This window comes from Ochotona princeps, chromosome 10 (genome assembly GCF_030435755.1).
Source record: "Ochotona princeps isolate mOchPri1 chromosome 10, mOchPri1.hap1, whole genome shotgun sequence".
Taxonomy (NCBI): Eukaryota; Metazoa; Chordata; class Mammalia; order Lagomorpha; family Ochotonidae; genus Ochotona; species Ochotona princeps.
Genome location: NC_080841.1, coordinates 38,219,813 through 38,247,317, shown reverse-complemented (window position 1 = coordinate 38,247,317; position 27,505 = coordinate 38,219,813). Strand labels below are relative to the sequence as shown.

General features: G+C 40.3%; 1 protein-coding gene across 7 annotated transcripts in view; it reads right to left on the bottom strand.

The window, feature by feature from the left end:
- Positions 1-1,852: 1,852 nt before the first annotated feature.
- MLLT10 (MLLT10 histone lysine methyltransferase DOT1L cofactor) overlaps positions 1,853-27,505 on the bottom strand; it is a 173,635-nt gene continuing 147,982 nt past the window's right edge. For all 7 annotated transcript variants that reach the window (XM_058669312.1, XM_058669311.1, XM_058669315.1 and 4 more), the window contains 9 exons: positions 17,434-17,551; positions 16,081-16,153; positions 12,508-12,662; positions 11,023-11,211; positions 10,258-10,346; positions 9,791-10,152; positions 8,799-8,895; positions 4,900-5,106; positions 1,853-3,252 (listed from right to left, as the gene is read on the bottom strand). In XM_058669312.1, coding sequence (XP_058525295.1) covers positions 3,208-3,252; positions 4,900-5,106; positions 8,799-8,895; positions 9,791-10,152; positions 10,258-10,346; positions 11,023-11,211; positions 12,508-12,662; positions 16,081-16,153; positions 17,434-17,551 — 1,335 coding nt within the window. In that variant the 3' untranslated portion in view covers positions 1,853-3,207. The remainder of the gene's footprint in view (positions 3,253-4,899; positions 5,107-8,798; positions 8,896-9,790; positions 10,153-10,257; positions 10,347-11,022; positions 11,212-12,507; positions 12,663-16,080; positions 16,154-17,433; positions 17,552-27,505) is intronic.

The following is a 27,505-nucleotide window of genomic DNA, read 5'->3' as shown; positions in this document are numbered from 1 at the left end:
CTGCGAAGGGCCATTTGGATATCCATGGCATATTCACAGGCCAAGTTTACCAACTCAGTAGTAGCCTGCTATGGGCAAGCCGAATTCAAGTCTCCTCTGTGGTTGCAGGAGTTGTGTTGCAGGAGTTGTCCAAATGATTTTGAATCTCATGTGTCAGCATGTTCCCCTCCCCTAGTGTAAACCTAGGAAAGCTGGGCTGCTTCTGCCCAGCTGAGCTCCACTCAAGCATTCACGCCTGTGATTACGGTGTCACTTTCTGACCAGACTGAACAAAGCCACCTGAGTTGCAGCTAGAAAAGCCTCTGTGGACTCTCTGGACCCAGGGGTCAGGAAAGGATGGGGCATTCCAGGGGAAGCCAAGGGGCTTCCATCCTGGCTGCATGTTGGATCTCCCAAGGGAGCTTTGATCACACTCCAATTTCATTGGTCCTGGTACAGATTTCCTGCAGAGAATTCTAGTCGCCAGACTGCTGTACTAGTCAGCCCAACAGCACTCCACCAGGCCAAACAGTCTCGCAGAGAAAATGTGCACACTTCATTTTGTTCAAAGAATCCAAAGTGTACAAACCAATGAGTTGCAGAAAACACCTGCCTGTGCTTGTCCTGGGAGGAAACCGGAAGATCCAGAGCGAGTGATGCCAAAAAGGTAAAATCTCATTAATCTGCATAAATGAGCCAAGTGGAAAACACTGGATGTAAATGTGTCTCTCACCTTTCAAATTAAATAAAAATAAGTATTTTCAATTTAGAAGAATATAGAAACTAAATTATACTTCACTGTTAAAGGCAGCTTAACCCTGCACTAATGCTGGCACAGCACGGAGCACACACCCACAGGACTGAAGCCCCTTCCAGGAGCCAGGGCCAGTCCCAGAGCGGCAGCTGTGCGGGCACCCCAGGGCCAGTGGCAGGGGCACGCTGAGTAGCATCCCAGAACACCTGGGCTGCAAGCAGGAGAAGTGCAGGAGCCACCACAGCCACACCAAGATAGCAACACGAGCTGCTAAGACAGGACACAGCTTTCAGAAATGGAAAGTTGTACTGCCAAGTGATACTTTGCTCACAGTGATTACTTGCAGGTCTGAACACAAAGCATTTAGCGACAAATCCGTCCTGTGAGGGACTAGCATCCTTGGTCTTCCAAGGAGGAGTCTCGGCGCCCCGTGATGCAGAGAAGGCTGGGATAACATCTAGTGCGTCACAGGCAAGACCCAAAACCCAAAAATAGTTTGCATCTACAGGCATTCACTGAAAGCAAACAATAGAAACTGAATCTTTACCAAGCATTAATACTGCTTGATGTGCTATCATTCCTGATGGCATATGGAATCTCCCTTTATCTCTGGTTCTCTCCCTCTTCTTTGTTCTAGAGCACTTTCCAGAGGTCTGCTTGCCGTGCACGCTGCATACTGTCTACTCATGGCAGCAACTTGCTGACTGGGTGCTGCGCGCACAGCCCAGGACTGCAGGCTGAGCTCACAGGTATGGCCATGACGGCGGTAACACCCTCAGGCTCTCCAAACAAAAATAGCACAGACTTATAAACATTATTAAATTTTATTAACAAAAGCTTTGTACATTTTCTTTTGATACATGTGGAATTTTACATCTAGGTAAAATAACGCCTTCAAAATTTACCATTTGTACAAATTGTTACAGAATAACAACCAGTGGGTTAAAGAAGTAAAATAAACCACACTGATTTTTTTTTTAAATTATCTACAAAAGATCTGACTTTGTTTAAAATTCCCCAGAACATATAAAAATAAATTAATTTTACTTTTCAATTAAATCTACCAATTAGAAATATTACAAATCAAAATATCAATGTTATCTTATTTTTCACAATACAAAACAGATTCACAAAACCTTATTTACAGAGATGAGGTAAGAACTGTGCAATGTTTAACCAAGAGACATATTGCAGAATTAACATGTTCTTCCAGCTAAGCACACAGTGGAGGTCTAATTACAGCTGGGTCTCTTCCACTAATAATCCACACATTAACAACAGTCCGATGATCACATCCCCAGTTGTTTAATTTACCCCTCTGCCATATCTCACAGCAAGAGCGTGGCTACCCAAAGTAGACAGGCTGTAATTTAGGTCTCACCTGTTCCAGGAAGGTAGTGGTGTGTTTGTGTTGGTTGGTTTTGTTGTTCTGTTGGCTTGTTTAAATGGTCAGTAATGGGAAGTAGATTAAATAAAACAAACATATATTCTTACCAAAGTCCACTCATTTTCTTGTGACTCATTAGTGGATAAATCCCCAAGTACTGGTTTTGCCTGAGCTATCTACAGTGGCATAGAAAGTTTTCAGTGAAGGCGGGAGCATGGGGAAGGCCGCTGGTGCTGCTTCCCCAGGACTCCCTGTAGCTCAGCTCTGCTGTCTGGAGCCATCACAACAATGCAGGCACTTGTGAAGGCCAACCCCACAGCAGTGTCCAGGGTGGCCTCTCCTTCCAAAAGAAGTCTTCTGCTTTCATTGACCTCGTTTCCCCCAGCAGCCTTAGAACTCAAGGACTTTTTAAAAATTCTGAATAGATCCTAACACTAAAGAAAAAGCACTTAGCAAAAGGAAACTGCCAGTAGCAGAAGCAGACAATACCATCCTAACTTGATTACCAAAATGGGCCAAATCCCATTAGAAGGAAATTGTTTAAACAAAGATTGCCAAGTACTAGTTGATGATCTATATTAAATATTTGCAATATTTAACCAGTGAAAGTCCAGAAGAAATTAATCCCTTGAAATTTGTTTTGAGATCTGACTCTGAGAGCAAGCATATTTTAATGTGAACAGAAGATCCTATTTCATATCCAATTTGTAAAATGAAGTAGCTCGTAAACGGAACAAGTCTAGCTTTGTTCACAATTCCAATTTAATGTAGTTGGTGCACATCTAGTTTTGCTATAAAATTTTTTGGGTGGAAAAACTCATTGCATATAAATTCATTGACAGAATTACTAAATTTTCTTTGACAGATCAAAAGATGTGGGTCAGGGAGTCTGGGAATTCCATGTCGGTGCAATAGAGCAATAAGAAAATTAAAGCCTTACAAGAACATGCTTGTGGCAACTAATCCTGTGTTGTGTGGTTAGTCTCTTGTTGAATTTCTTCACAGCTGTAGTAAACAGACTGCAGCGGCAGCCAACAAAGTGTACCAGAACAGCAGGGGAGGCGATTTCTGGATGTTTTTTCAAGTGTCAACTTTTCTCTTGAGCCACAGGCCCGGTTTTATCACTAAGTCGCTGCATTAAACAGAAAAATCAGAGGCATTAGTTGAATCAACTTGGGATGAACATTTAGTATTTCTCTTAAGTGAAACTTTAACTGATAAATAAGATGTGCTGTATATGATGATTCCTCTTCTCAGCATAATATGAAGACATGAATTTACTAGTACATGCTTTAGAACATGAAATTCAGGGATTATGCAAAGACAAATGAGGTGGTGTGTCCACTTAAGAGGCAGAACTTTTAAAAGATGAATGCAAAATTCATTGTAATTCACAGTTTCTCACAAGCAGTAACATGGAATCCAGAAAGATGACATTCTTTCTGGACTAAGAAAATCATAGGCTGTGATGTGACATTAACTATTTGTTTTTCTCAGCTTTAACTGTTGAGTTCCTCCCTAAAACTTGGCTGCAACATATTATTTCAAAAACTGAATTCACATAAAGCATTGGATCTAAAAAGGAAGGACCCACATTGTAGGGTACTCGGGCAGCATTACGCTCAAGTCCTGCTTTCCTGTTAGCTTGTAAATATTGCCACTTTTTTACATTATTTTTTCCACGAAAAACAATTGATATTGTACAATTAAAGAAAAATTATCCTACAGTTTTAACACAACAAAGAAACTAATGAACTAGGTGTCAAAGCACAAAAATATGTCTGGGTCGATACCGAATGGTGTCGTTCCCATGTCAGCAAAACTTGGGAGCAGTAATTAAGGACATTTCGAATTTAGGAAGTTGGTGAAACAAGAGGACAAATGAAAAAGCATCCAAGAATTCATGCAGAGCAACCACCCTCTATTTCAAACCAATTCTTATTGCTTTAAAAAAAAAAAAAAAACACCCTGAAGTTTCTAAAGACGTAAAAGCACAATAAACAGAAAACTTTCAAAGTAATGGGAAATAGCAAACACTGACTTTTCTTGAACACTTTTATTTGCCAAGTCTCCCGCTTTATTCTTTCCCTTCTGGCTTTTCCTGCTGTCCAGTCTCCACCCTATATCCCAACAGCTTCCCTCTAACAGGTTTCTCTCCTGAACTGGAATTTTATACTCCATTAAAGTAGACCTAATTGAAGAGGGGAGAACTAATAAAAAGAAACAGCCTTAAAATGTGTGCTACTGCAGGTGTCATACTGTTCCTGCACCCGTTTTTTAACTTTTACATTGATAAGGTAAGATGCTATCAGATGATTATTTAAAACTGAAATTCCATTACAAATGTTAACTGGTTTGCTTTCTCTAAAAACAATCTGGTAGAATAACTGAATTATTTCACTTAAAATTATGTTACAGATTCAGTTTTTAAAAGCACTTGGAACAAAACACATTATGAAAATATATATACTGGTTCTATGCACAGATTACTTAAAGCTTCTCAAAAACAACTATCATTTTCTCATGGGGCCTGCTAACTAAACGTTTTCACTGTGAAAAGTGAACTTTAAAAAGGCCTTCAAATCTTCCATGCACATGCTGACTGCTATGGTTAGGGATGTGGAAAAGCGGCCTAAGTCCTTTGTGTTTACAATATCCAGCTGTTGGTATAAGTGCTAGTTAAAAGACAGGAGAACAATAGGTGATTAAAATGGGTGGAGAATGATCACCTCTGATTAATCAATGAAATTCTTCCACAGAGTAACTAGAGCAGACTTACTGTGACTTTCTGACTTGGGTTCTCTCCATGAATGGTCAGGAATGGGTTGGTAGTGGCTGTGTGAAGCGGGGGCGCCTGAGTACCTGCGAGAAGGTTGTTGATGGGAATCTGGGTTGGCGCAGGGATCTGCAGCTGTTGCAGTTCAGGCTGGTGGTGCTGCTGGTGATGATGTTGCATTAACTGGTAGAGAAAGGCTTGATGCTGTTCCTTAGGCAAAAACAGGAGAAAGTTAAAGTTCCAGTCACGGAAGGAAGCAGTCAGAAAAGCCAGTTCTATTTCTTTATTCCTTTAATATTAAATATGTCAACATAAGTTACAGTGTTACAATTAAGAATTTCATCTAGGAAAATGGGCTGCTCCTACATAATCCCTATCTACTGTAAAATGTCAAAAGTATGAGAAGAGACATCTTTCCCAAAGAGGCTCTCTGCAGTGCTTGGGACAGCAACTGGCTGAGTCGCCCCGGGGACTAGAGCAGCTAGGTGAGTAGCTGCATCTGATTTAAGAACACGTGGCCTGGGGCAAACCCTCCCACCTATCGGCTCAGTCTTTAAAGTTTCCACTCAGGGGTAACACGAAGGATGCTTTCTTGGTAACCACTCCTCACACCAAACATATTGCATTTCATTCTACATAGACTTCTTAGGTGCTTATCTTGGACCAGGCAATGTTCTGTGAGTGGGAGAGGAGGTACAGAGTGAATGAGACAGACAAAAATGTGACAATGTGGTTATTGTGCTTGAAAGGTAATGGGAAGCTGGAATATGTGTGACAAACTGTTATAGTTAGGGTCGTCGGGCTGTAATTTGATTTCAAAAGGCAGACAGAGGAAAAAAAAAACGCATCTATCCAGTATGTCGCTCCACAGGTGCCTGCCAGTCAGAGGTGGGCCTGAGCAATGTGGAGAGCTGAGAACTCCAGCCAGGAACCGAGCCAGGCATCAGATACAAGTGTGTGTCTTCTGTTCCCTAAAGCACTAGGCCAGAGGGTTGCCTTTCCTGGAGAGATGACCCCACTGCAGACGGACTCAACCTGGGGCGGCAGGGGAGTCCCAGAGGGGACTGGGTGGTGCCGGGCTTGAGGTGCTGAAAACACGGAGCTGCCGTCAGCTGGGGCCTGGAGGAAAATCAGCTGTTCACTTCTACATGGCATTATCAGACATGTGTTTTGAGCTGTGCGGGTAGTTTCAGATAGAGGCCTGGCATAAATATCACAAGTGGATGGCATTTCAAGAGATGAAGTTGAAGATCACTGAACTCTAAGGCACTTTGATGAGGCCAAAGACAATAGGGGGAATTCAGGAGAGGGGTTCAAAATATGAAGTTATTTCAATGAGCGTGGCCACGGGCATCCACCATAGGGGGTGGCAGGAGAGTGTGGCTGTCAGAGGTGAACACTTCTGGAAGTATCCACATTCGTTACAGGGCTGCCTGGGTCTCTGAATTGTGCTCACATGTGTCTTGGGAGGCAACAGGTGATGGCTTCAGTACTGGGGGTGCCAGCCATGGGGGAGCCCTGCCTGATGTAGTCTCAAACTTTCCTGGTCAAGCCCTGGCTATGATGGGCATTTGCAGAGTGAACTAGCAGATGTAAGCTCTCTGTCCACATCTCAAACACAAAGTGAAAAAAACTTTATAAAGCTGTATACATGTCATAACATTTCTGCCTATGTAAAATTTTATGTCTAAATGAACAAATCATGCAACAGCCTTGACTGAGGAGGAAAAAAACTGTTTAAACCCCTTTAGCTTTCATGGTCTCAGAATAATGTGTTCTGGAAATTACTTCATTAACCATGTCTGACAAATGAGTCATCTACATTGTTACCTTTAGAGTAAAATTGTAATGACTGGGAAGAAGCCCAATAAGCTGAGTTTTAATATTTCATGTTAAAATGAGGCACAGGGCAGGCATGTGGCGCAGCACACCAAGGTTTCACTTGCAATGCTGGCCTCCCGTGTTTCAGCGTGAAGTTGCATCCTGGCTGCTCCACTTTCAAGCTGACTCCCTGCTAGTGAGAGAATAGGGGATGCCGCACTGCTCAGGCCCCTGCTGACAGCATGGAAGACGCGGATGGAGCTCTGGGCTCCCCGCTTCAGCCTGGCCCAGCTATAGACATGGGGCCATTTGGGGAGTGAGCCTACTAAGACTTCTTTCTGTCCCTCCTCTCCACTCCGCCTTTCAAATAAATCAGTCTCTTCTAAATAAATAAATAAATGAGGCAAGGGGTAAGAAAACAATCACATTTTAATGTACTCAGAATTTATACACAATCTATTTTTAGAACACTAAGAACAGTGACAGAATAATGATCCAGAATCAAAACAAGTTATTTCAATTTTTTCACTAAAGAAAGCACATAAATTAACTTTACAAAGAAATTATAAATAACGGAAGACCCCTTTCACAGTGCATTCTCCGAGCAGTCTAGCTGAAGCGTGCCAGGGACGGGGAGCAGGAGGAGAGCTGCCCCCAGGTCCACGTGCTGCCACTGTGTGATAGCCCTCGTGTCCCCGCACGTGCACGCTCCCCCCGACCACCACCCATCTCCATCACTCTCAATGTCTATAGCTTAAGTAGCAAAAGCAATATTTCTGCAACCCTGTCACCAAACCATCTCTAGCTAGCTGCTCTGTCTGATGTGTAACTGAAATGCTGGTATCTCAGCTTCCTTCTTAAGAATTTCCTCTTTGCTGTTCTAGAACAGTTCTCGATGTACCATACACTGCTCTTGCCTTCAGCTGCCATTTCTCTGCTTCACAGAATCAAATGTCTTAGTGATATTTTACCTTCCCTCCTAACTTTCTTTGAACCACTTAATGAGGGCTTTTACTGCAATTACAAAGAAACTTCCTCTTCCACTAAAAGTATTTGATACGTCATCTTTTGCTGTAGATACACTTCCACCTGCCCACCACCCTCAGTTCTCCCTGATTATTCACGCAGCACTTCTCACAGGCACTTACTATCTCCTCCTCATTTCCCAGGGGGCCCAGGGCTCTGTCCTCATATGTGGGAGATCACATTCTCTCTCAGAGCTCTCAGTATCCTCTATACAGGAATGACCTCAACTCTTACTCCTAATCGCACTCTTCCTGGGACCCCAGGCTCATACCAACGCCTGATGGAGTCCATCTAAACAGAACTCTCAAATATCTACATACAATTCTCCAAGTTATCAAGAAAAGTAATGGGACTTAACATATGCTACCTTCTAATTTTGGTACATTTGAAAGTTTCCCTAACAGAAACATTAGTAATAACTCAAAAACTTGGCTTTCCATCACGCTTAGAATCTGAACCTCCTGCCTGAATCACAGAAGGCCACAAAAAGGATTCTAAAGCACACCTGTCTGGCCATGCCACCTGCCTCTGGACACACACCATGCCCGGGCCTTCCCAACTCCTACCTGCTCCACCACGCATGCACTTCCTCTTGTCTCCCCCAAGTCAGAAAGGCACACTCCTTAAGGTTTTATTCAGGTCTGTGCTCCAGAGTCAACTCCTCAAAGAAACTAGCCCTTCCAAAATGGCACCCACCTTACCAATCTTTATCCCCCCATCCTGCTTTCTTTGCCATTCTTCACTGCCGAAAAGCATGTGTGTGTGGTCCGTCTGCCCGACCACAGTGAAGCACAGATTTATGTCTCTCTCATCACTGCATTCACCCAAGCCTACCACAGCAGTGCCATAAATATGTTGATATGTTTGAATTAATGAGTAAATGTGACATCACCACAGGTACTTCCGACTACACCAAAAGCAAGAAAAACTTCCTGGATAAAGGCATTCAGTAATGTGCTTTCACAAAAAGTAGTCTATACCTATATATTTAACTTATGTTCTAGTTTAGAATTCTTGCTCCTAATAAAAAAATATTATCAAAAGGAAGAACTTACTGGTGTAAGCTGTTGAGAATTTAATAACTGCTGAAATTGCTGTTGATGAATAAGTATTTGTCTTTGCTGGTCAGAAAGTAATCCTAGTCCTGAGGCACTGAAAAATGATAATATACCTCTAACATAAATGAAAGACAACTTCCCAATCTGATCTTTAATAAATTAACAAATGTTTAATCATAAGCCTTTAAAAAAACAATTACAATACAATTTGTTTCTCCTATATACATGTTAGCAACTAACTGGAAAAAATCACATTAAGGGTTGATTATGTACAAAATATGTACTATCATTTTATAAATAGAAATGTATGTTATAAAAAGCATATATAATTATGTTTATTCAAGGGTAACTGAGCTCATACTAAGTAATACATATTTAAAACAGAATGCATACTACTAATTGATCTGACCTCATCTTTTTAGAGGCCAAGAAAATTAAGCACCAATAAAGAGAGTGCCAGAAGAAACAGTTTAATAGTACCCATGCGAGTCCATTTAAAAATGACTCCCCAAATGTGTGTTTGATAACATGGCCTCAGTCCTCCTATTTTTGAATGTCCAAATGAAAGTTCAGGACAGTGAAACCAGTAAGTTTCACTTCCCGGAAGTTCAAGATAGAGAACACCTTCATCCTCTATCAAAATACTTGATTAGAAACTTAACAAAATACATAATTGAATTTGAAACCAATCTTTATATGTATCTATGTTACTGTATTATTTTTCTCTCAGAATTTATGCTGACAGGAATACAATACATAAAAGAAAAATTAACATCACAGATCAAGACTAAAACTTTAGCAAAATATTATTCTTTGCTAAAAGTGATTTAATTTTGCATGAATTCAAGCTGACTTTGGATGCTATACACCCAATTTAAAAGTTTTGGTGAGTTTGATTTTCTTGGAGTGCATCTACAGGTAACATTAAAAAAATCTCAATCTAACAAGACCAGTGCTCGTTGGGAAACATATTAGAGTAAGTTTCTTACCTGTTAGTCAGTGTAGCTGGCATTGGATGTGTTGCATTAGGTGGTACAGTTGTGTGTGTGAGAGGGGCTGGGTTCTGGGATATCGTGACAGGGGTTGGAATGACCCCATTTAAAGCTCCCACAATGCCATTGATTGCCAGTTGGTTTCCTGGCAAAGCTCCAATTATTCCACCCACTGCAGACACAGCAGGAAGGCTGGATGTCACAGTCTGCATCCCACCGGCCAGCGCGCCCACTGCCACACCATTGACCTGCTGGACTCCGCTGACTCCTGAGCCTGGCTGAGCTGGACTCTGCCCAGCAGGAGGCGGGGTTGAGAGAGCTGATGAACTGCTGGTGCTTTGTCCACTGGAGGTTAAGTCCTGATACAAGAAAAAATACAAACTGTAAAGAACATTGCAAAACTTAAACATTTGCTGTAATTGTTCACAAATAAAACAAATGAAAAATTGCTACGCAAAAATTACCTGATTTAGAACAGGAAGAGAATTATCAGGTAAAAAGCTGTTTCCTATATGAGGGCTCTTACTGCTGTTCAAAGAATCAGTAGTAGGGGCTAGAATAATAAAATACAAAACAAATCTGTTTATCATGTTAAGTTGTAATAGGTATAAGATTAAAGGCTTATGTAAAAGCTTAAGTGTGTATTAAAGACATGTTAATATTATGTTCAGCCAAAAACAGTTTAAAAAAATATTTTATCTTTTAGTTAATGAGGTTATTACATATTTGAATCAATTTAAACAATTATATTAGGTACTAAATAAGCCAGAAGAAATTCAGGTTGACCACTAAATATGATTCTTTATACCCTTAAAAATAACCTATCGGAGCTGGCACTGTAGTATAGCAGGTAAAGCCACCACCACCTGTGACATCACCATCCCACATGGGCGCCAGTTCGTTTCCCAGCTGCTCCACTGCCCATCCCGCTTCCTGCTTGTGGCCTGGGCAAACAGCAGGCAGATGGCCCAAGGCCTTAGGTCCCTGCACCCACATGGAGACCCAAAGAAGCAGGCCCACCTCTGGCCCTTGTAACCATGTGGGGAATGAACCGTAAATCGAAGACTCGCTCCAGCTTTCAAATAAAGAAAATATACTTTTAAATAAATCATTTATTTTCTACAGGTTCGTGTAACAGGTTACTAGTAAGTGGTTCATAACCAGTTAGTTACTAGTCAGTTTTTACGCGAATATCATCGTTTTATATACAAATTAAACCTTATGCTCACCAGTCTGTGCTGAGAATGCATGAATTTGATGAGATGGACTAGGGTTTGCTGGAATTGTTGGAAAAGGCACTGAAAGCTGTGCGTTTAGTAACTGGAGACGCTCCTTTTTGGCTGTCAAGTTTTTAATTTGCTCCTCTAATCTTCGATTTTCAACTTGTAGTTGGTGTAATGATTTCAACATACCTAAAACTAGCAAACATTTGGATGGTTTTCAACAAAGTCCACATACTAAGCATTTTAAGGATGTAATGTAAAAATAAAAACAAAATTCTCTAAAATATACTAAATGATTACAGTTGATTCCTGAATATATGTATGTAAACACATATCTTCTTCCTTAATATGCGCGTACGTATGACAAATATGTTGTGTTTATAAATATTTAAAACAGAAGGGGATTATTAATGACAATTCATCATCAAAAGGCTTATTTTGAAATCTGAAATGCCATGATTTTATTCATTAAAGTCCTGTTTACAAAGGGAAAGGATCACACTGACACCCTTTTCCATAACCAAGAGCGCACAGTTCTGCATGCCCTCAGATCCCCTTTCAGCCGCTGCTCAGCATGTTGGTGTGCAGGCTGCCCAGCAGGGAGCGCTGTGTGTGCACCCGTGCCTCTGTCAACAGGCTTGCTGTCCTATCCCATCTCTTCAAACACTGAATTCCTTTTACTCAGCTCTCCCAACTGACAACACAGAGTGCGGCTGTTAGGCCACAGTGATGGACACGCTAGAAATTCTATGTATTAAAAAGTTATATTTGTTTAAGATGACCTCGGGGCCTTCAAAAGACAAAACTCTACTGGTACTGACACATATGGTCATTTCCCAAGGATTTAACTTTGATCCCTCATCAGGATCCCACAAAGAAGCCCTTAGTGCATCCAAATGAGATGTAATAGGACAGCTAAACCTGTCCTCAAGCAAGCACGTTTAAAGGATTAGCCTGGCATGAATTTCCTCAAAATTAGCATTTTTTTTTTTTTTGGTCAGAGAACCATTCATAAAAATATTTATGGCACTTAGGCCACTTAAACAACAAGCAAAATTGTTTATTTTAATAAAATAAAGAAGCAATAATTTGTATTTTAAATCAATGAAAACAATATTTTTCTTCTCCCCAAAACATTCTTCCTTAACCAAACTGAAGGCCACCTCTGCAGCTAACCAACACCTGTTAATTCTTTTAGGCACTAATCAGGCAAAGCTTTAATAGTTAAAACCATAAACATATTAAAAGCATATACATAAACCTTATATCACACAACTTAATAAATGATAAGCAATATATATACATATATATATAACTTTATATATAAATTCAGTAATTATTCTTCTCCCAATTGTAAAACGTAAGAAACTGGCTACTCCTGATTATAAGCAATATAGAAAAATTCCCCAGAGGTTTTCCTTCCATTGAACTAAGAAAAGCCTGAGCTCCCATTCGTCCCTGCAGCTGTATCGGACGAGCGTGACTACTTACTGTCACTAGGCGTCCCCTGCTCCAGCAGGAACTGCTGGCCTTCACTCCACTGCCTCTCCAGAAGCTGCTCGATGCTCGCCGCGACTGGAGGCAGATTTTCTAAACTGCTGCTGCCTGGTTGGTCATAGCGAAGCTGTAAGCTGCTGCCAGGCGATCTGTTGGAAATCAAGGAGGAGAATGCTTTTGGCCGAGTGCGTCAGAGCTTCTTCCCTTGTGCAAGTTTTCTAACACCAGACTGCCTATGCCATAGAATGGAGTTCCTGGATTTATAAAACCATAATCTACCCTAAAATTGAGTAATTATCATTCTTCCTCCCCCAAATTGTAAAATCAAAGGAATAGCTGACCTTATTAGATAATTAGAAACCACTAGAAAATATAAACATGCCACCAATAATCTCAGAAATGGCCTGTAAAAGAAATTCAATGTGGTATGGCTTTATAATGCAAAAATGGAAAAGACCAGAGTAGAAAGACTAGCCAGAAGTTAGAGAGTCCCACTAATCTGCCTTATAACAGAGAGTATCAGCACAGCACAAGCAATTACAAAACTACACAGTCTGGCTTTATGATCAACAAAATCCCCACAGAAGTAGGAGTTTGCACTGTGTTTCACTCAGAGTGCCTGGGCTGGGCTCCTAGCTTAGGGTGCTAATTCTAGCTTCCTGCTAACGCAGGCCCAGAGAGGCACAATAGCTACAGCTCCAGTAACTGGATTCCTGCCATCAACAGGGAGAACTGGCCTGAGTTCCTGGCTCCTGGCCTCGGCCTGGCATCAGCTGTTGCAGGCATCTGGGGAGTGACCCGCGGGACTGACACTGTCAGTAAGCCTTCTATGCATCTCTGTGTGTGTGTCCACAACAATAAATAAAAAATCAACTAGAAGCTCATGTATGTGTCTACTTCACAAACCTAATCTTTTAAAACTAAAAAGCTTCCCAGTTCTCCTTTAAAAGTCAAATACAGGGCCCGGCGGCATGGCCTAGCGGCTAAAGTCCTCACCTTGAACACCCCGGGATCCCATATGGGCGCCGGTTCTAATCCCGGCAGCTCCACTTCCCATCCAGCTCCCTGCTTGTGGCCTGGGAAAGCAGTCGAGGACAGCCCAAAGCCTTGGGACCCTGCACCCGCGTGGAGACCCGGAAGAGGTTCCTGGTTCCCGGCTTCAGATCGGCACAGCACCGGCCCGTTGCGGCTCACTTGGGGAGTGAATCATCGGACAGAAGATCTTCCTCTCTGTCTCTCCTCCTCTGTGTATATCTGACTTTGTAATAAAAAAAATAAATAAATCTTAAAAAAAATAAAAGTCAAATACAATCCAGTAAATTGTTTTCAAGTCTTTTGTTAGAAATTTGAAATCACTTATCTTCAAGATTTTTTTTATAAGAAACATTGTCAAAAGCAATTTTTACTTCGCTCTTTTTTTTAATTTATTTATTTTTATAGGAAAGGCAGATTTACAGAGAGGAGAGACAGAGAGGAAGATGTTTCATCTGCTGGTTCACTCCACAAGTGGCCGCAACGGCGAATCTGAAGCCAGCAGCCACCTCTTCAGGTCTCCCACACCAGTGCAGGGTCCGAAGGCTTTGGGCCGTCCTCAACTGCTTTCCCAGGCCACAAGCAGGGAGCTGGATGGGAAGTGGAACTGCCGGGATTAGAACCGGTGCCCACATGGAATCCCGGCACATGCAAGGTGAGGACTAGGCTACAGCACAGGGCCCTTTACCTGATTCCATTTACAAATATTTCTACAATGTCTTAGACTGTACTTCAAATGATATCACAGAATCAACTGTGTCCAAAACAAAAATATTCATATGAACTCCTCAGTGTTCATTTCTAGTCTCCAGCCTCTATTTTAACATAATAGGCTGGTTAAGGAGCTGGAGAGTTTGCAGTGTTTCTGCGTGCCCATGTTTCCTTCCTGGGATCCTCAATAACCTAGTAAGATATCAAGGACAGGCTTTGTGGTTCCATTTCCAAACCAGGAAACAGGGAGAGGCCTCTATGACTTCTCCTGAGACACTGCCAGAGGAGATGAGAGCGCAGCCTGAGGCCTCCCCTCGAGCAGGGTGCCTGCCACAGCCTCACTAGCCTCCTCTACAAAAGCTCTGAAGGTAAGAAAACAAACGGAGCTTTTTCTCCCATGTGTAAACACCATGTGCTACATAAAGTGGACTATCCCTCCTGAAGTAATATGTTATGCCTGTACATTTTAGGCTGATTTTGAAAGGGCAACATAAGAGTTGGAAATACACGCTAAAAATACCACTGAGCCATTTATGTAGTGATACTTGTTTAAACAGAAAGAACACACACTAGATAAAGGAGAACTAAAGATTCTGAGTAATTTCTGGAAAACTTTAGTGTTATTTTCAGTTCAAAAAGGACACAAAGTAGCGGCGCCTCCACAAAACACTATGAACAAAAAATTCAGTAAATTTTGTTTTTGGAAAAAAAGAATGATATGATAGACATACCACAATATAAAGCCAGAAACCAGTCAGATAATTGTATCACTGCGTGCATCAGAATGCTGGTTTTAAACAGGGATGTTTAATATCCTGTAGTATTCAATCAGTAAAAATACTACTTTCAATTTACTCAGGGAGTATCAAGGAAGAGGGGCCAAGAGAAGTACCATTACGAAACAGAAAGGTCCGAGATTAATGGATTAACCTCTATCGTGATAACGAGGATATGCCTTAATTGCCATTCCACCAAATATATCAGTAAAACAACAATACTGTTGTTGGGCTTTTCATCATCTAAAAACGTTTAGTTTTTAATACACATTCCTCTATACTTGAAAAAAGACCATAGGAAGGCTCTTTCATCTTCCTTTCAGCTCTCACCCAGTCTAACACTGCGCCGAGTTTGTAAAATTATGGAACAAAGGAAAAACAAGCCAGAAAGTGTGTAAATTGAAAACAATGGAATAAAAAAGGTCGCTATCACTGAAGTTGCACTGTCTTCTATAACTGACAATATTTCATACCACTATCAGTTTGATGATTTCACATTCCTTAATTCATAAAATGGTAGCCTGTAGAATCTAAGACAGTTTTACAAACCATATAATACCTTTGCTATACTTTGATTCAAACACTATTAAGAATGGGGGGTGGGGGGGGGGGGCGGCGAGACTGGCCAGACAAGCTTTGTTTTTGGAAACAGGAACTAGAGAATATGGAGTTAAAAACATTGCTCAGAGCAGAACTAAAACTAGAACCCAAAGTTCAAAGTTGTTTGCAGCTTTAAGAGATTTTAAGAGGGTTCTGTGTACTAAATTAATTACTTGAATCAAGGAGTTAATAGTATCAGCAGCTAAATATACAGAATTCAAATTGACTGGAAGCATAAGAAAAAGGTACTTCTTTTAGGTTGAAAATCTAAGCATGTGTTTAAATTAATACCCAAATTAACTGGAGAATCATTTTTCTTGGCTGTCTTCTTATCTGCAGAATGCTTTTACAACCTCAGAAATGTACACTCTACTGATAGCTGATAACAAGGTTCCCAAATCTCAAAACCTTTCTCTTGCCTGTACTCAGCAGAGTAAACAGCACTTACCGTGGGGAGAGACTTCCTCGGGGTGAGCTTCCTCTGCCGACCAGGCCGCGGCTATTGTCTCCAAGATCTGGATCTGCAGTGTAAATATTTCAGAGCTGATAAAGTGACATTCTCACCAGATCAGCAGTTTTAAGCTCTGGCCCTGATTTCTACTAACACACACTCCCCCTTTACTACTCTCTGCAGTTCCTATGAAAGTAGAAAATGGAGCATGTTGCTAGTTTAGAACTGCTGAACTGTGGCGTGTAAGGCGTTGTCCCTACACGTTTCTGTGGGCGTAGAAGGCCATGGATTATGTTCTGCTCTTTCATTCCTTTCAATTTTACAGCACAGAAGCGTGGTTTGCATTTGCAGTACCCTCCCCTCAGCCACTTTTAATTTCTACGGTTAAAGTAATGAATCACAGCTGTGGACAGCTCATCTGTATGCTTATCACAGCAAATCCTTATGCTTTGTATTTTTAACACTTTGCATCCCAAAGCAAGTTATAAAGTATTTACATAGAGCTGCCCAGGAGAAGTGATCTGTTACATAGATCCTCACACCAAGAATTTCCAAATCAACAAAAAAGAGGACACTACAGAATTCTGTATGTAAAAGGAAGTTTTTAAAATTCTCCAATACATTCCTTATCAAATACCAAATATCTCTCCTCGAAAGTAACTTCCATTTTCCGGCAGTTAGTTCCTCCTTCACCCTATCTGGCCTCTAACAAGGCTGTGGCCCCTTCTTCTGAGGCAGGTCACCTCTGACCCTTAAAGGGTAAAGACATGACTGATCCATTCTTGGTGAACTGCTAAACCTATTCCCTTCCCCCAAACAGGCATGACTACTTGGACATGTCAACAAATCCTTAAGGATGGAATGAAACAAAGCAAACCCAGTGGCTCATTAAAACAGTACAAGAGGCAAATGCTGCAAAATGTCAACTGGCAAAATTTCACAGGATTACTAAACACTGTAGAAATTCTCTAACAGGATTTTTGAAAAGGAAAAAAACAACAAGTTTGTGTAATGCAATTTCATGAATTATGCAAATAAAGGTTTAGGCTATTCACAGCAAAGCCCAGTGTTCAGTCACTCTCTGTGCAGAGAGCTGAGAAGTGAGCTCACGAGCCACCGCATCAGGAGCCGCGGCTGTGTTCCTGCTGCCCAGGGCCCTGCCTCAGCCCTGCCACTTCAGACAGAGACACAGCCCAGCATACCACTCGTTTCCCACTGGCATTCTTCAGCTTAAGAAAAAAGACACAATTCTCGATTAACCACAAATAAAATAGGTTGGCAAGAGGATGGGTGAGGCAATTACACTGGGTAGAATACAATTTTTGAGTCGAGTAATTCTTGAGAACTTACCTGTTTGACTATTTTCAGACTGGGCTATAAGAGCTGCCATGGATGAAGTTGTATTTAATCTATTGCCATACATATGAGATGGTGCCTGACCGAGAGAGGCTCCAGTCAGAGGATTTGCCTGAATGGAAGGAATTGAAAGTTAAAATATCTGAATATCTATTGTATTTAGTAATTATCTATAAGAAAGCAATTTTTATTCTTACTTGTTTAGCAATTGAACATACCAGATTTTGAAACAATTGTATCACTACAAACTAAAGAAACACTGCCACAATGAAAGTCAAGTATTCTTGCTTTTAATTCTTAAAGTAGCTGTTGATACTGAAGCCTAGAGGCCATGTGGACACACAACTAAGTACTTAATCTTATTAAACCATTTATAAATAAAATAAGGCAGGGAGACAACAGATTGTTAACAAAATATCATAATCTCTTGCATCCCAAGATAGTTAAGCAAGTCAAAAGATCCAACTTCTACTAGTATGTTAACTCTATGGAGCCATCTTCCCACTGCTCAACTATGTCATTAGTAAAACCTGCACACTATTTTGTTACTTCCTATTTTGGTCGAGTTGGAAGCCTGCTGCTTTTTCTGTTTTGTTTTGTTTTGATTTTAAAAGAAAGCAAACAGGCATCACAAGTATGTTTTCTATACAATGCACGGCTCAACGAATCACGGCTTTGCCCTGACCCCATATAAGGCACTGTCGTCTTGGCAGAAGGCCAGCTCAACTAACTGAAGAGCTGGTCCAAAGTTTGTAATTCATTCATGTTGCTAACCACAATTCTGAAGGCCTCTCCTGGGAGCTGTGCCAAAGAAGGGAAAATGAACCCTTAAACAGATGAAGCTAAAGAGGCTGGCCAAAGTATTGCATAATCCAATGTAATAAAAATGCCTTCTTTGATCTGCACTCTCTCTCCCACTTTCCAAGAATATTATAACCTTCAAATATGGCATTTTGGAGCAAATCTCCCATATACAAAATACTGTTACTCACTGGCCCAAAAGAATTTTCAGACTTAACAGGACCACAAATTTTAAAGCAGATGTCTTTTTCATGAATGAAATCAAGCACAAGCTTTATCAAATGAAATCACTGCATATTATTTCAGAAGTAAAATAAAACCTAGGAAACAATTACAAAGAACCAAAGCACTTCTTCTATCAAGCTGAGTAACAGTGGAACAAAAGATGTGGTACACTGTGACATGTAGAACTGCACACAAGACAAAGATACAGTGCTTGGAACAAGCAAGAGAATTAAGTGTATTTCTGGATGGACTCAATCCTGAAATTACATCTTTTTTTAAAAGATTTATTTATTTTTATTTGAAAGCCAGATATACAGAGAGGAATATCTTCCATCTATTGATTCACTCCCCAAGCGACCACAACAGCCGCAGCTGCGCCGATCTGAAGCCAGGAGCCCAGAGCTCTTCTAAGTCTCCCACTCGGGTGCAGAGTCCCAAGGCTTTGGGCCATCCTTGACTGTTTTCAGAGGCTACAGGCAGGGAGCTGGATGGGAGGCAGGGCTGGTGGGATTACAACCAGAACCCATATGAGATCCCGGCGCATGCAAGGTGAAGACATCAGCTGCTAGGCTATTGCACTGGGCCCCTGACATGTCTTGACCTTTATCCAACTTACTAACCATGAAAAATATACTTTTACAGTTCACAGAAATAATCTGCAAGATACAGAATCCTCTCCTTGCTTTTCAATGTTTAAGAATGTACTTCAAGGTTCACATTATAATGGTGAAAATCCAATGTGCCAATTTCTACTTTTACTTTTGCTATTAATGGTACACATTCAAAGTCAATACATTTGTCCCACAAAGTCCTACTTAGCAATCAAGTAGCCTTCAGTAGTAAAAAGTCATAATTTCCCACCTAAAGAACAACCATACTTAAAGACACTTAGGATGCAGTCAGGGAGGACTGTATAAAACACAATCCCTAAATGACTAAGATACAGATTTTTTTCACGTCTCCTGAACTGAACTAACTGGCAATCTTAGCTACTCATAAAATAGCTTAGAACAAGAAAAATACAAAAACCAACTCAGAAAAAACAGATGTCACCAGTTTCATGTGTTAAGGTCTCAGGTATCTCAAACTGAAAAATGCACGTTTGCAGAGCCAAGATAACTCCTATTGTAGACACAGCTTTGATCCACTAAGTATATATAGCCCAGAAGTAGAAAAGAGGAAAAAACATAAGCTCTTGAGAAAGTTCATAGGTCAAATAATAGCTGACACTTAGAGGAATATGAGTAAGTGTGAGGATCCTGCAGGCAGTGTGGGCAGGAGGACCAGGCGGTCCCCAGAACTGGCAGCCCGAGATGCCTTGGCACCTGCAGAGCAGCCCAGCTTGTGAGCCTCTGGTTCCCCATCCTCATCCAGTTGTAAAGCACTCACACCGCAGCACCTGCGGACCTTTTCAATATCAATCACTGGTCAACAGATAAGAATCAAACTATCCAACTCAGCAGAAACACTTTTTGCAGAAGGATTCCTTCTGCCAGGGACTTCATATTAATCCATCTATAAGCTTCAAATTTCAGAGCGCACAAGGTTTTTTTGATCAAGTCTTCAAATCATCCCACTGTTCTATCAACCCTTGGGCTAGTTAAGATCAAAACAGAAAGCACTACAACATCATAACTGATTTGCATAATGACCATGAACAGACAGAAAATTTTTAAAAATTTAGCATATCACAAAACAGGAAATTTTTATTTTTAAAAGATGACTTGGTACATTTAAAAGAAACTAAAATTAGAATGACTGATTTCCCAAACTACTAAAATAGCTTTAAAAAAATCTGATATTGGGCTCGGCAGCATGGCCTAGTGGCTAAGGTCCTCGCCTTGATCCCATATGGCTGCTGGTTCTAATCCCAGCAGCTCCACTTCCTCTCTGTCTCTCCTCCTCTCAGTATATCTGACTTTGTAATAAAAATAAAATAAATCTTTAAAAAAAAATCTGATATTTATGTTTTAAAAATTTTCAATTCTACAATAGAGAATATTCAAATAAGTTATTAGTTTTGTTAGACAGAGTTGTTTTGGAATTAAAACCATCTAAGTCACTCTAAACTCATGGGTAACTACAGGGCCAGGATTGTGGCACAGTGTGTTAAGCTGTCGCCTACAATGTCCTCATCCCACATGGGCATATGTAGAGTCCTGGCTGCTTCACACCCCATGCAGCTCCCAGCTAATGTGCCTGGGAGAAGCAGTGGAAGCTGCTCCAATTATGTGGGTATTGACCACACACAAGACTGGGATGGAGTTCCAGATTCCTCGTTACCACTGTGCACTGGGGGAGTGAACTGGTGAATGGAAGGCACGTATCTTTGTTTCTGCTTTTCTCTCTGTAACTATGCCTTTCAAGTAAATAAGAAATTTATAAAATAAATAAATAAATAAATAAACTGGGTGGCATGTTACCAATGACTTTAAAAATGTCACATGCATTGCTAGGGCATATGTGGAATTGCTTAATGCTGGAACTTAGAAGAACCTCTCTATTGATGTCTCCAGGCCAAAAAAAAAAAAAAATCCTCCACATTTTAAATTTTGAAGTTTTCACAACTAAGTAGCACAGAAGGTGGATAAGTGGGAGAACTGGTACAACAAAGATTACTGACAATCATACAGACACAGACCATCATTTTTTAAACTCATAAATCTTTGTTATTAATAATTGAAAACACTATGATACAGGAGGAAGGAGAAAAAGTCCATGTTAATAAAGCAGTTAATGAAGATAATGGGCTCTGAAAGCATTTATGGAACCTTCCTACATACATGCTTCCCTACAGCGTACTGTTCCTGTGATATGGGATTTTAGGAAGTAGACTGAAAATAAATGACTAACATGTCAAAAGCGCACTTCAGAAAGCATGATGTAAACACTGGAAAATCTCTTTGGAGGGAAGTACCTATATTTCCTGACATTTCAGTTTAATTCTGCTCAGGTAAGGAAAATGGCTTTTTTGGACAGATCCTCTTGGATTTACACTGGTATTAAAATAACAGGGCTGCTGACACTAGAGACAAAGTGAAAGATATTCATGATTATAAATTCTTATAATACGACTGCAGTCTTAATAAGCATCAAAAATCTTATTTCAAGACATAATAATTTTCTTTTAACCTATAATATTGGTCTTTCTTAAAGAAGCCCCTTACCAAGATAAATAACCAAAAGGAAACAACTTCCCTTCAAGATAATGTAACATTTACCCCAATGCTCTAGCAAAAGACCAAGAAGTGTTACTTTGTATGTGCACCCAAGACTAGTATGTCAAAAATAGGTTAAATGGTTACAAAGGTATAAACTAAGTCATTTTCAAAGAAAATGTTTACATGTCCCCATTAAAGAATACCTTATTAAGAAGTTCAGAATATAGAAAAAAATGCAAGTCTCAAACAGATCCAACAAACTAGTTCTTAAGAAATCTGACTTGCCACAGTAAACATGAACAAGATGAAATTATTTTATTGCCAGATTTTTTCTCCTACTAACATTCATGTAACTTTTACATTTCAAATGTATACTTATGATCAAGAGATATTTTTAAAGAGTTCAAATTGTAAAATAGCTACTTGAACAAATTCCTAGGCACTTGGCTCCTTCCAAATGAGCCAGCTGTGTGTGAAAACAGTTAAGCTAAGATTACTCAATTATCTGAATAAAAAACTTAAAAGTGAGTATTGTTTTGGGTAGTCTCCCTTTACCTGATGTTAAAAAGCAAAATTATAAAGAAAAACAGGAAGCAGGGTTTAAAGAATAATACCTGTGAAATTTCACATCTGGAAAGTATTATAGCAATAAATCATCTAGAGGTGAATTTGAAACTGCATACTTCAATCATACAGCGCAAGTTACAGCAAGTGTTTTTTAAAATGCATAATTAACTTGTCAATATACGTTAAAAGTCAAATAATTATACAATCTCTAAAACAGAGCAACTTCTTCTTTAAGTTTCCCAGGCTTCACATTTAAATGATATTTTTAGATTTATTTCTTTCAAAGTCAGAGAGACGGACGGACAGGTGGAGGAGTGAACCAGCTGGTTCACTCCCTCAGGCAGCTGCCATGGCCACGGCAGGATTGGGCTGAAGCCAGAAACCAGGAGCCTCATCAGGGTCTGCCAAGTGGATGCAGGGACCCAAATACTCACACACCTGCTGCTGCTTTTCCCACAGCAGTAGCAGGGAGCCAGATGGAATGTAGAATAGCCAACCAGCAGCCACATGGGTTGCTGATGTCCTAGACAGTGGGCCTCACAAGCTAGGCCATAATGCCATCCCCTTAAATGCACTTCAAATCACAACTCTTCAAAATCCTGTTACTCCATATTAGTTAATCAATACCATGTCAATTAATGCCATAATGTTGTAAATGGTTGGAAATATTATGTTGGGGCTTTTAATTGATTGGGATGATACTCTGCCAGCTCTACCTTCAGACCAGAGATGGTCTCACCAACAAACCATTGAACTTACCAGGACAATAAGATGCTGGACTTTATGCTTGGTAAATACCTCCAATGAAGGAATGTCAACTGAATTTGAATTATGGAAATGCAACAAAGTGGAGCAATCCGCCGTGGGGGGAGGGTGTTGGGAGGGGCGGGGGGAATCCCAGTGCATAAAAAATGTATCACATAATGCAATATAATTAATTTTTAAAAAAATGAAATGCAATAAAAATATGTTAAAAAAAATCCTGTTACTCATTAATTTTATTCCTTTGTAAAACTGCTAATTCATATATACTTTTAGAAAAATATTTTCCGGGCCCGGCGGCGTGGCCTAGCGGCTAAAGTCCTCGCCTTGAACACCCCGGGATCCCATATGGGCGCCGGTTCTAATCCCAGCAGCTCCACTTCCCATCCAGCTCCCTGCTTGTGGCCTGGGAAAGCAGTTGAGGACGGCCCAAAGCTTTGGGACACTGCACCCGCGTGGGAGACCCGGAAAAGGTTCCTGGTCCCGGCATCGGATTGGCGCAGTACCGGCCCGTTGCGGCTCACTTGGGGAGTGAATCATCGGATGGAAGATCTTCCTCTGTCTCTCCTCCTCTGTGTATATCCGGCTTTCCAATAATAAAAAATCTTAAAAAAAAAAAATATTTTCCATTACCTATCTGCTATAAAATAGGCTTTTCATCTAGCATAATTAGCTAAGTTTCTCTGTTCTCAACTGCATCTGTAAAATGGGGGAGATAACATTTATCTCACAACAATGCTATGAGAATGGAGCGAATGTATGTGAAGGCCTTACAATAGTTGATATGTGGTAAGCATTCACTTTTTGCCTTGTGATTTTAAAAATTACTGTCATAAGATATCATGACAATTTTTTTTGAGGTTTATTTACTGGAAAAGCAGAGTAACAGAGAAGGAGACACCAAGAGAGATCTTCCATCTGTTGGTTCAAATTGCCAAAGCTGCCAGGATATGGCCAGGTAGAAGCCAGAAGCTTCTTCCGCATCCCCCATGTGTATGCGGGGGCCCAAGTACTTGGGCCATCTTCCTCTGCTATTCCAGGTCCAATAGCAGGAAGCTGGCTCAGAAGTGCAGCAGCAGAGACACAAACCAGTACCCACATGAGATGCCTGCAGGCATGGCAGCCACCCCTGTCCCCAACTGTCTTAAAAAAATACTTATTTGATTTCACAGTTAGAGAAGGAGAGATAGAGGGAAATATTCCAACAGCTGGTTCACTCCCCCAGATGGCCACAACAGCCAAGACAGTGCAGGGGAGAAGCCAGGAGCCAAGAGCTCAATCCAGATCTCTCATGAGTGGTAAGAGCCCAACTACTTGAGCCATCTTCTGTTTTTTTCCATGCCATTAGATGGATCTGGATCACAAGTGGAGCAGTCAGGAGATCAAGTGGTACCACAGATGGGGGTTTATCCACTATGACATGCTGCCCCGTTTTTTCCATTTTTCCTTATTAGAAAATTCTCCCAATTATATTGATAGTAACTGTGGTTGTATTTCAGAGATTAAAATTTATTTCCCTAAAAATTAGACGTATAAATGTTTTACTATGAGATAATAGTTTAGCTATGACACACCACACACACAGACACATTTTTTTAAACTTATAAACACAACATGTTTAACCAGGAACTTCCAGGAAAAGTATAAGTGAACACTAGATACGGACTGGAAAACAAAGGAGAATTTCATATAGTCTCCAGTATAATTCAAACTTTGTACAATATGAAACATTTTGATAAGAGACACTATTTCTGTGTCAGCTACCACCAATAACGCTTTAATACTCAGCTTGTGATAAGAGATGAAACCAAGTGTGAACAACACTGAGGTCCCATGAGAAGGCTGACTGTTAAAGCTGTCAGGTTCAATTGCATCATTCCACATTATTCAGTGCCCCAAACTGCTCCCTAATTGTTAGGAGCTTAACATATTCAAAACCATTGTTTAGGCAAATGCTGAATGCCCACAACTGAGTTTTTATAAAGTAGTAGGAGCGATTAAGGTATTACAGCTAGTGAACATGCGTGACTGGACAACAGTATTGTATAAAATGACCAACTCTAAGTAGATTTTTTAATTGGCTAATATTTAATCAATATATGGGGGGAGGGTGCTAAATACTCAAAAGACAACATTTGAGATAATTTTAAACCTAAATTTTAGACCTAGAAAAGAACCTTAATTCACAACTGAATTTTAAAATGACTAAAATTAATGTATCTGTATGGAATTAATTTTAACAGAAAAATTAATAGGTTTTAAATAAAAGAAGTAATTCTCTACAGGTAATCAGGCTGCTTCTACAAGGGTTAGTATTACAATCACTAAAACACTGATTTTATATATCCATGACAGACCTGCAGTGCAGGTTGGACAGGCACTTACATGCACTCCTACTGAGGAAGCGAAGCCAAGGTATCTGTACTGAGCAGCAAAGTTTCTGGAACTCAGAAATTCTGATCCAAAAGTCCTATTTTGTGTTGTATCGGAAGAATATGCCCAGAACTCCTAACAATGTTTTTCAAAGAATGTCTTTTAGTAGAAGAGGCACACAGAGGGAAGCTCATTTTTATAACAATTACTTTTTTAGCCAGCAGGTTTAAAGGTGGGCTGCCCTAATTCCAAAACGTAGTTCTAGGGGTTACTAGACAGATCACCATGGATTATTCCTTAACCTTTTCATCATCCAATGGTAATACTGCAAAACTGTTACCAAAACCTAGACCAGTAATTTGTTCAAAAAGGCCATTTTGTTAAAAGTATAGGCTATTGGGCCTGGCACAGTGGCCTACGGCTAAAGTCCTCGCCTTGAACACCCCGGGATCCCATATGGGCGCCGGTTCTAATCCTGGCAGCTCCACTTCCCATCCAGCTCCCTGCTTGTGGCCTGGGAAAGTAGTCGAGGACAGCCCAAAGCTTTGGGACCCTGCACCTGTGTGGGAGACCTGGAGGAGGTTCCTGGTTCCCGGCTTCAGATTGGCGCAGTACCGGCCGTTGTGGTCACTTGGGGAGTGAATCATCGGACGGAAGATCTTCCTCTCTGTCTCTCCTCCTTTCTGCATATTTGACTTTGCAATAAAAATAATAAAATAAATCTTAAAAAAAATTTTTTTAAAAGACAAAAAAAAGTATAGACTTACTAAATTGTTTTAAGCTGACAACACTTTCACTCTAATGAAATATAAATACAAATATCCCCCAAGGTCAGTTGAATCCGCCTGGAAAACAACCATCTTCCCAAATGGTATGAAAATGTCATTATTACTAGTCATTCCATGAAAAGAAATCAAGGATTCAGCAAAACACACACACACACACACACCATTCAAACCTACTAGAAAGAAATGTCACGGAAACCTCTAAAACGTTAGTCACTAAACTGTGCCTTAACATACAGATTTCTGCATTATATAAATAAATCTTGGAATTTTACTTAACCTAACATGGATTTCAAATCAGTATCATTACAACAGTAGAAACAAGAAACCATAAATACTGACATGAAAACTGCATCCAAAAGCAAAAGAAATTTAAGATACAACAGAATGCTATCATTTCTCATTAGATTTGGTCTTAAGACTCCAAGATTAAAGAACTCATCCCTCAAATAAAACTACTTTTATTTTCCCAATGACACAGCAGAATGAGTGTAGAATTGGGAAACAGTGCAGTTTTAAAGGGAAAAAAATATCAAAATTAATGTCACTCCTACAGAAATTTATACCTGTATTCATAATCCTACAATCCAACAACAACAAATAGATAGCTCTATCTTCCAACACTGTTGAGAAACTGTATTACTGAAATACTAGTATATAGGAAGGAGTGTGGGGTTTCCATAAATTAATTATTTGTGGGGCTGGCACAGTGGCTCAATTGGCTAATGCTCCCCCTTAAAGCGCTAGGGTCCCATGTGGGTGCCAGTTCCTGTCTAGCTGCTCCACTTCCCATCCAACTCCCTGTGTCGTGGCCTATTAGCAAAGGAGGATGGCTCAACATCTTGGGACCCTGCACATGCACATCGGAGACCCAGAAGAGGCTCAAGACTCCTGGTTTTATATCAGCTCAGTTCTGGCTGTTGTGGCTACATGGAGAATGAACTAGTGGGTGGAAGATCTTTGTCTCCTTCTCTCTGTGAATCTCTTTCCAATAAAAGTAAAGCTTAAAAAAACTATTTGTGAAAGAACAATTACACAAAAAAATATAGTGTAATGGGATTTGAAAGCTCAGGGAATGATGCTCAATGAAAAATAACTGCATTATTTCACAAACTTTTACAGAATCCTGTCACATATCAAATAAAGGATTTAATAAGAATATTAAGTGGGGGTATCAGATTTCTAACAATTTTTCTGGTCTTAGGTTGGCTGCTCATCATTAGACTTCACAACCTCACATCCATGAAAAGCACAAAGATCAAGCAGTTGTCAGACTTTCATTTCTAATAGCCCTTCCTGTTCGTACCTTTCTGGTCATTTTCCAGATGATTTTTAATACAGCAAATAAGCCATACAGCAGTTCTATCTTTATTAAAACCAAGAGCAGAAATA